This window comes from Coturnix japonica, chromosome 3, assembly GCF_001577835.2.
Source record: "Coturnix japonica isolate 7356 chromosome 3, Coturnix japonica 2.1, whole genome shotgun sequence".
Classification (NCBI taxonomy): domain Eukaryota; kingdom Metazoa; phylum Chordata; class Aves; order Galliformes; family Phasianidae; genus Coturnix; species Coturnix japonica.
Genome location: NC_029518.1, coordinates 99,279,479 through 99,289,111, shown reverse-complemented (window position 1 = coordinate 99,289,111; position 9,633 = coordinate 99,279,479). Strand labels below are relative to the sequence as shown.

Below are 9,633 nucleotides of genomic sequence, written 5' to 3'. Positions count from 1 at the left end.
CCATCCCTGCAGGCATTCAAGGCCAGGCTGGATGTGGCTCTGGGCAGCCTGTGTGCTGCTGGTATGGTGACCCTGCACACAAGCAGGGGGTTGGGATTGGATGAGCATCTCATTGGTTCTTTTCAACCCAGCCATGATGTGATTCTGCAATTCTATGAGTTGCACACAGTAGAAATACCAATGAAGATAACGTGGCTGAGTTTGCAAAAGCAGAAAATTAAAAAGTTGTTCAACGTCTGCTTGAAATAAAAGAATGTTGAAATTTGTTTTGAAGTACTGATCTGTTACTTCACATAGACAGCATTCCCCATCCCCATATGACACATGCTCAGCCAAGCACCCACTGGAAGAAGAGTTTGCTTTACCTAATGGTGTGGAAACACAACTGTATTTGTGCGAGTGCTGAAACAAACCTGCCTCTGCAGGGGTTTACCCCTTGAGAAGTCACTTTCATGCAGGGGGGTGTTAAGCCCTCCTTTCAGCGGCGTATCACATTCGTGAGAGCCATAGATTCTGTGCTTCCTGTAAACCACACAAGACATTTGTAGTCGCTCCTTATTTTTGCGTTAATGGGCCTTTCAGAGCTCACACTTCACATGATATATTAACAGACATCTTCTTACTAGCGATGGAAGAATAACTGGAGTTATTTGAATATCAAATCAATTTGTAGAAAATGTTTAGCACTTCTATTACACTGGTAAACTGGATATTAACAAACCGTACTATTCTGCTGAAAGGGATTTTAATTTGCATTTCCATTTTGGTTTGCTAGACTCCATATATTGAAAGGATTCATCAGTTATCTTAAAGATGCTACAGATTCCAAAGAAATATCACACTAATACTGTGAAAGTTCACATCAATGAAGGCCTAAGGTCACCTAAACTGCACTTCAAAGATATTTCCCCCTCACACTTCTAACTTTGCCTGTCACCATAAAGAATTAAGGCACACCAAAAATAAGCTGAGGTAATGAATCAGGACAAAGGGGAATGAACTGAGACAGGGGAGGTTTAGGTTAGATATCAGGAGAAGGTTTTCCCACAAAGGTTGGATGACGCTAATATGGAAAAGGTTGCCCAAGGAGGCTGTGGATGCCCCATCCCTGCAGGCATTCAAGGCCAGGCTGGATGTGGCTCTGGGCAGCCTGGGCTGCTGGTTGGTGACCCTGCACATGGCAAGGGATTGAAACTGGATGAGAACTGTGGGTCTTTGCAACCCAGGCTATCATATGATTAATGCTAAAAATGGTAACAGCTGATCAGACAGGAGAAGATCTGCATCCATGCCTTTCATTGCATCCTGCAGAGTGTGTAGCAGCTCAAACCCCAGGAACACACAAAGTCTAAGAAATGCTTTCATGCTACTTTCCCTTTTATTCAGTTGATCACCACAGAAGTGCAATCTGTGCATTTAAACCATACCTGCAGGATCCTGTCTTGCGCTGCCGGAGTTTTGGGAGTCCTCAGGGCTATGCTGCTGTTGGTCACACTATATTCAGACAGAAGAGTGCTGGAGGCTGAGTTTGTAATTCCAGATTCCTCAGCAGTCTGGCGTGCAATCTCACTCGCCTGGCCTACTTTAACAACTTCTTCTAGTTCTATATCAGATATCTTTGAAAGGAAAACAATGAAACAAAGCGTTATCTTTAGAAAAACAAAATCCATATTGCATGTCAGGAGGTACTCCCCATTTGTTTTAATAATGCTCTCACACTATTACTCCCTTCCATTACTCCTACACTGCATTAGTGCCACATACATGTTGAAAACAGATAAGAAAATGTCATGTTTCTAAAATACTGCTGTCACAAGGTATATCCCATCCCCCTGATGCAGAAGGCTCAAACACACAACAGGGAAATGTATCTCCTTCAGACATTTCCCAGCAACTCTACTTTAAAAATCAGCCCAGGAACAGTGTCCTTAGGTAGACCTATTGCTTCTGGTCTACTTATGCCTTCCAGTAAAGAGAAAATCTTAAGGCATAATAAGGAAATATTACTACAAGACTGACTTGAGAGAACAGAAATTGCTGTTTGGCTTTGGACTTTTAAGTGGTTTATTGAGCAAGGTACTGTGTCCAGGTTGGGGGCGCCCAATATAAAAAGGACAGGGAGCTGTGAGAGAGGGTCCAGAGGAGTGCCACAAAGATGATCAGGGGGCTGGAGCACCTGTGCTATGAAGACAAGCTGAGGGAGCTGAGTTTGTTCAGCCTGGAGAAGGCTGAGGGGTGACATCACTGCAGCCTTCCAGTACCTAAAGGGAGCCTATAAACAGGAGGGAAGTCAATTCTTTGAAAGGGGATAACAGCATAACAAGGGGAACTGGTATGAAGTTGAAGGAAGGAAGATTTAGGTTGGATGTCAGGGGAAGTTCTTTACTATGAGAGTGGTGAGGTGCTGGAACAGCTGCCCAGAGAGGCTGTAGATGCCCCATCCATCCCTGGAGGTGTCTAAGGTCAGGCTGGATTGGGCCCTGGGCAGCTTGAGCTGGTATTCAGTGTGGAGGTTGGTGGCCCTGCCTGTGGTGGAGGGTTGGAGCTTTGTGATCCCTGAGGTCCCTTCTAACCCAAGCCATCCTCTGATTCTATGATTCAATGCACTGTTTACCTGAGGTGCTGGAAGCACTAGTTTACTTCTTTTCTTTGTAAACTCTGACACCCCGCTGGTCTGCAGAATAGCTGAAGGCAAGTCTGATTCTTTCTTTCGTTTCATGTGTTGTTTGTCCTTTTTGCGCTCTCTTCCCTCCCTTTCACTGTTATTACAGACAAAAGGATCATTTTAGAGCAGTTACAAAACAAAAGCAATAACAACAAAGCTCTACCCTAACAAAATACACTTAAATGAAGCATGAGTCAGGAGGAATGAAATGATTTGTGTAGAAGTAAAGCAATTAGATATGCTCTACAGATCCTGCAGCAGAACCTACAAGAAAGCAGCCTTACTCAAATTGCATCAAAAGTAATATTGCAACAAACAGAAGTTTCTCCTGTAAGTAGCACTAATGTTTGGACTTTGAGAAAGGATTCCAAATATTACAAGCCAAAGTAAAATGAGCTTTAACAAACTCAAGAATTTCCATTCAAAGAGCACAGATGTGTTAATAACTTTGATTTTCATGTCAACAAGGTCAACCAGATATGTCAGAAAGGCAGAAGCAACCTGCACTATGTCTGTCCCATGGAAAATACAACATTTACCTACACAGTATTTCAGAAGCTTCATGAAACTAATGAATTACTTATCATTATTATTAAATTATTGTTCATACTTAGTATTTATTATTTAATTATATTATTTTATGACTTCTATTTATATGTTTATATATACATGTGTGTTGATCATATCTGCATTCATATGTTTTTATTTATATAAACAGATAAATGTTGCTTAAGTACTTGCACATTTACTTGTTATATTTTGTTTATATCTGATAAATATATGCTTATATATAATAAATATTATGGTATATACTGATTTATTTTTAAATTTATCTTAAAAATATATATTCAAGCATATACATACACACAAAAAAATGAGCACACAAATGTATGCACACCTGGTTTTTGTTTAACTGCTTGTTTTCCAACACACTGTTCCCTCCCATAGCATAACACATACTTACGATCTTAATTCTCCATCCAGGTCTTGCTGACGTAGCTTTCTGAAATCTGCATCCAGAATCTGGTAGTTTTCCTCTGATGTATCATAAAAACCAGGTGCAGGCTTCTTTTCAAATGGGATTTCTGCATTGTAATCCACGCCCCTCTTCTTTTTCCTTTTTTTCTGTATCTCTATCCCAGCAGCTCGAAGTTCTCGTCTTTTCTGGAGGGCAGCAAGCCGCCTAAACAGACAGTAATACTGTGTGATTTGTAGTGCCCATCTATAGGTGGCTCCTGTAGCTGAAGACCTGGGACTATTTAATCAATTGCTGCTGTGATAGGGCTGCATATATTTATACAATAGGAATTAACTTGTCATAGGTAACTATCAAAATGTCCAATTCTACAAAGACTTAAGCCTGTGCCTGAATTTATACATTCCATATGCTCCAGAGTCCATGGAAGAAGTCCCAGTCTCTAAAACTAAGCACATGCTTACCTAGCTTCTTCCAGCTGCTTCTCTCTTGCTTTTCTTTTTGCCTTTTTTCCCTGTGTATTAGCCAGACGAGCTCTAGCTTCAGACAGCATTTCAAGTTCATCTGCAACAGCACAGATAAATACAGCTGTTATTTTTGCTCTTAAGCACAGCAGTAATGAGAAGAAGTGACATTAAGATTAGCAGTCTTTAAAAACTGAATCAGTGTTGTCACAGGATTTTTGATCACTAAACTTTACTTTTCTCTAAGCTGCTCCAATATATTTTCTAAACAGGCAGATGAAACAAAGTTTTCAAGTAAAAATGCCTCCTGCTAAAAAGAAACTAATAGAAAATCAATATATAGAAAGACGCAAACTGATTGCACTGTTGAAATTACTTTAACTGCAGATAGATTCGACAGCACTGTGTTGGTTAACACGTTCTGTTTACATTCAGATCTATGAGTGCCACACTATTGAACCTCTGACTGTTCGTGGAGTCTTACCGATGTGCAATTCTTAGCTCCTAACACTAAAGTGCCAGGAAAAAAGCTGTGTTGTTTTGTGCTTCAGTGGGGATGGAACAAAGATGCAAGGAAAAAGATGAATATACAGAATGAATAATAACCCCCAACAGGGCATTTGTCAAAGAGATGAAGCACCAGTCAAGATGACTAAAATAAATGAGAAAGTCAGGAACCTACAGAGGAGGAGAAAATGATAAAAATTCAACCAATTGTCCAGACACATAATTAAGGTGTCAAAAACAGTAAACAAATTCCTATCTTACCTTCATCCATATCAATAGGATCTGGCCTGGCAGGTTTGGTTTCTGGATTTGGATCAATTTCTCCAGGTTTAAGTTTCCGGGGATCATCAGCAGTTTCTTCCTCATTGTCTCTCTGAGCAGCTTTGTCCCTGAAAGTGCAATGCGTGCATGTTACAATGGGCTTTGTACTCCTGCAGGTGCATAACAAACACCCCTTCCTCAAACCTCCTTACACATGGATCAAACCAGTAAGCTTGTACCATGTATCATGCATTACACTTACCATATAATTCTTAACTGTAGAAAAGATTTATGAACATGATACATTCAGATGTTAAATCAGATAAGAAAAAAAAAAAAAACATAACATAACAATAAAATATTAGAGAAAGTGTAACACTGACAAAGCTGATGGCAGAGAACTCAATCATTAAAGAAGTTCACAAGGGAGAACAACTTTTCCTGCTCTTCTCATGGCCCAAAGAAACCCTCTGCAGCACACAGAAATGATGGCTGCACATTCAGTCATTACAACAGCATGCATTGTCTGCTGTTTGTTTTCATCTTCTCTCTCAGGTACTCATTCATGCTTATCAGGACAAATAACAACCACATGAACCTAAAATTGAAGCTCAGAAAGTGTGTCAGCCCTGATAATACTCTATTAAAGCCCATTCCCTTGAGTTCCATGTGCTTCTTTTTTCATGTTAAGCACATCAACAATAAAGAAACAGTTCTTAAGGACGTGCTAATGAAAAGACTCAGTCTACTAGAAACCATCATTCTTCAGCATAAGGGGAGAAGGGAACGATGCATCAATACAACCAGTAGTGCAAATTTTCCAGCTGTGCATCTCTAGTAAAGCAATAACTCACAGCAGAAATTCATAGTGCTCCAAACACTGCGCAGCTGTTCTCCCAATAATCGGGGCGATGGTTCTCCACTGGGTTGGCATTAGCTTGGCCAGGTGCAGCAGCTTCTCTTCTTCTTCTCGTGACCACTCTGTCTTTTTGATGCTTGGATCTAACCATTCGTACCTGTTGGAAAGTGAGAAACCATTAAGAGAGATAGCTCCAACTAATTTATCAGAATGTCTTAACTAATTCAGTGTAGTGTTTTCTCAAATCATTACAATGAGATTTCATAGAATCAGAGAATCATAGAATGGCCTGGGTTGAAAAGGCCCATGATACTCATCCAGTCCCAACCCCCTGCTGTGTGCAGGGTCACCAACCAGCAGCCCAGGCTGCCCAGAGCCACATCCAGCCTGGCCTTGAATGCCTGCAGGGATGGGGCATCCACAGCCTCCTTGGGCAACCTGTTCCAGTGCATCGCCACCTCTGTGTGAAACTTCCCCCTATGATCCAATCTAAAGCTGCCCTGTCTCAGTTTCAAACCATTCCCCCTTGTCCTATCACTGCCCACCCTCACAAACAGCCATTCCCCCTCCTGTTTATACGCTCCCTTCAATTACTGCAAGACCACAATGAGATCTCCCCGCAGCCTTCTCTTCTCTAAGCTAAACAAAGCCAGTTCCCTCAACCTTTCCTCACAGGAGAGGTGCTCCAGCCCTCTAACCATCTTAGAGGCCTCTTCTGGACCTCCTCCAAGAGTTCCACACCTTTATTGTGCTATTACTTTCAATCAACAGGAATTTGTATTATTCACAATAGAAGAAGCCAATCAATCTCAAAACTATTGTTTCTCTGCAGACATAAAATTCATCTGCAGTTACTTCTAAATAGCCACTAATTATGAATCTCGTTTTCCCACTCATGACATTCCTCACTTACCATCTGGCTTTGCACTGCTTTGCTGATTTCCGATGCAGTAGGGAAGCGATACGAGACCACTGGTTTTTGCCATATTTCATCACAGCTGCTTTCAGAATTTCATCCTTTGAACAAAAAATAATGTATGTTGTTATAAAGAATGACAACCGGCAAAATGGCAAGTTTGAGCTCAAAAGACAAAGGGTTTCATCTAATGGGCTGCCCAATTGGAACAGCATAGCCTCACTCCTTCTACACATTCTAATTCCACATACATAGAATCATAGAATTACCCAGGTTGGAAAAGACCTTGAAGATCATCAAGTCCAACCGCAGCCTAACCAGTACCCTAACTCTAAAAACCCTACACTAAATCATATCCCTGAGCACCACATCCAAACGGCTCTTAAACACAACCAGGGATGGCGATTCAACCACCATGTTTAGCCTATTCCACTACCTAACTACCCTTTTTGTAAAGAAGTTCTTCCTAATATCCAACCTAAACTTGCCCTGGCGCAACTTGAGGATGAGGATGCATACGTGAGGATTTGCATTCCAGAGACCACTAAAATCAGTCACAAGGGAAGGCATGAAAAAGATGAGGGCTGGTCACTGTGGCCTACTTCACAAGACTTCTGCAATGACTGCTTTCAGTGTTCTCTTATGCATTTTTTAAAGGCTCCATATATCTTGCTTGAGTAACACGTAAAGAGGGAGTGATGTGTTTGACAGTTTGGTAACGTTGAAATAAAAATAGATGCCTCTGGGTGGCTTCTTTTAAATAATACTATAATATTACTTTTTTATGGCATGGGTTCATTCAACTGAATGAGGAGGGCTACAAAGCTGGTGAGGGGTCTGGAGCACAGGCCTTATGAGGAGCGGCTGAGGGAGCTGTGATTGTTCAGCCTGGAGAAGAGGAGGCTCAGGGGAGACCTTATAGCTCTCTATAACTTCCTGAAGGGAGGTTGTAGTGAGCTGGGGGTTGGCCTCTTCTCTAATCAGTGATAGAACTAGAGGGAATGTTTTAATAGCTGGCGCCGAGGGGAATTCAGGCTGAACATTAGGAGATATTACTGTTCCATAAAGGTAGTCAGGGCATGGAATGCACTGACCAGGGACTGTTGGTGGAGTCACCGACCATGGAAGTGTTCAAGATGTTGAGGAATATGATTTAGCTGGGAAATATTGGTAATGGTTGGACTAGATGATCTTGTAGGTCTTTTCCAACCTTGATAATTCTGTGATCCTGTGAACTGAATACGCTGTTACATACACATCACAAAAACAAAGGTACTTTGTCTACCTTGGAATATATCACCTCAGTGTTTCAAATGTTACATGCTGAAAAGCAAATCCCAAAACCCACAGTAGCACATAGTATGTTTATCTTCCACTCATTCTTCTCCTTGCTTTCTGGAACCATGTATAAGTTTGATGCTTGCAGAAGACTGTGTACTGTGTCAGGGTACCTCCCTCTGCTCTGAACATCTAATAACAAATTTTCACACCCTTGAAATGTGCTATTGCTCCCATTCTCACAACCATCAGCAGTTCTGAAAGCAGGTGATGGCAAAAATGAGAGCAAGGGAGTTGTGTTTTGTTGTTTTCCTGAAAGACGGGCTGCAGACGGTGAGATCACAGTCACCTTCATTACTCTGCAGAATCACAGAATGACCCGGGTTAGAAGGGACCTCAAGGATCATGTAGTTCCAACCCACCTGCCTAGCAGGGCCACCAAATATACTCATTTACTAGATCAGGTTGCCCAGTAGACCCCATAGATCCCCACAGAGATCCCGTAGACCCCATAGATCCCCATAGAGACCCCATAGATCCCCATAGAGACCCCATAGATCGGGGAGGGAGCGCGTGTGTGCGCATCGCTGCAAAATCAGCCTCCTGAGGTGAGTTACCTCAGGGTGGAAGCGGGGCCTGGAACGATAACGTCATACTGTCAGCTATTCACCTATTTACAATGGTGTTCAGTGCTGACTGCTGCCTCCTGTCAACTATTCACCTATTTACAACGGTGTTCAGTGCTGACTGAACTGGACTGGGGGTCCTGATGGACGAGAGACTCAACAAGTGAGTCCGCAGCAGTGCGCTCTGGCAGCCCGGAAACGCAAAAGGGATCCTGTGGCCTCCATCAGAGAGGGGTGGTCAGCAGGCGATAGGGAGGTGATAGTCCCTCGTCTACTCTGCTCTTGTGTAGCCCCATCTGTTTTTTGTACTGTGTCACATGGTTAGAGGCCCTCAGTACAAAAAGGACATGGAGATTGTTGGAAAGGGTCCCAGAGGAGAGGCCACAAAATATCATCAGAGGGACTGGAGCACCTCCCCTATGTAGGACAGGCTGAGGTGAGTTGGGGTTTGTTCAGCCTGGAGAAGAGAAGGTTGCGGGGTGACTCTCAGTTGCAGCCTTTCAATACCTGAAGGGGAAACTTACACCCCAGGAGGGGAGTAAACTCTTCGAAAGGCTGATAATAGGGCAGGGACTAGGGGAAATGGTTTTTGCAGCGTCTCAGGCACAGACTCAGATGTGAACGATCCAAATCGTTTATTACGAGTTCTCAACATCCCCTGATAGACTTTCACACGTTGTTATTTCTTCTAACTTTCCCCATCCGCAGCCTTTACCAACCTTCTGCAAAACACCTTCATGTTAACAAAGCATTTCTACAAAAACGACTTTTTCAACTGGTCTCATGCAGCAACATATCCAATCAGAAGTGTGAGACTCTTCTCCTTCCAGAAGTGTTCCTTTGATCTCCATGCTGTTTATCTTGCTCCACAGCTGCTGCTCTGAACAGCTTTTCTTGTATCCCCACAGGTTTTAAGTTAAAAGAGGGAAGATTTAGGTTGGTGTTAGGGGGAAGTTCTTCACTAGGAGGTAGTGTTAGCGCCTGGAACAGGCTGCCCAGGGAGGTTGTGGATGCCCTGTCCTTGGAGGTGTTCAAGACGAGGTTGGACGGGGGCCCTGGGCAACCTGATCTAGTAATGGCT

At 42.6% G+C, this 9,633-nt stretch overlaps 1 protein-coding gene across 1 annotated transcript in view; it reads right to left on the bottom strand.

Annotated features, from left to right (window-relative positions):
* The window catches only part of CDC5L (cell division cycle 5 like), a 27,779-nt gene extending 20,901 nt beyond the window's left edge, over positions 1–6,878 (bottom strand). Inside the window, 9 exon segments of the mRNA XM_015859938.1 lie at positions 434–493; positions 496–518; positions 1,423–1,616; positions 2,615–2,759; positions 3,630–3,848; positions 4,106–4,205; positions 4,874–5,001; positions 5,728–5,889; positions 6,646–6,878. Coding sequence (XP_015715424.1) covers positions 434–493; positions 496–518; positions 1,423–1,616; positions 2,615–2,759; positions 3,630–3,848; positions 4,106–4,205; positions 4,874–5,001; positions 5,728–5,889; positions 6,646–6,863 — 1,249 coding nt within the window. The 5' untranslated portion in view covers positions 6,864–6,878.
* Positions 6,879–9,633: the final 2,755 nt, after the last annotated feature.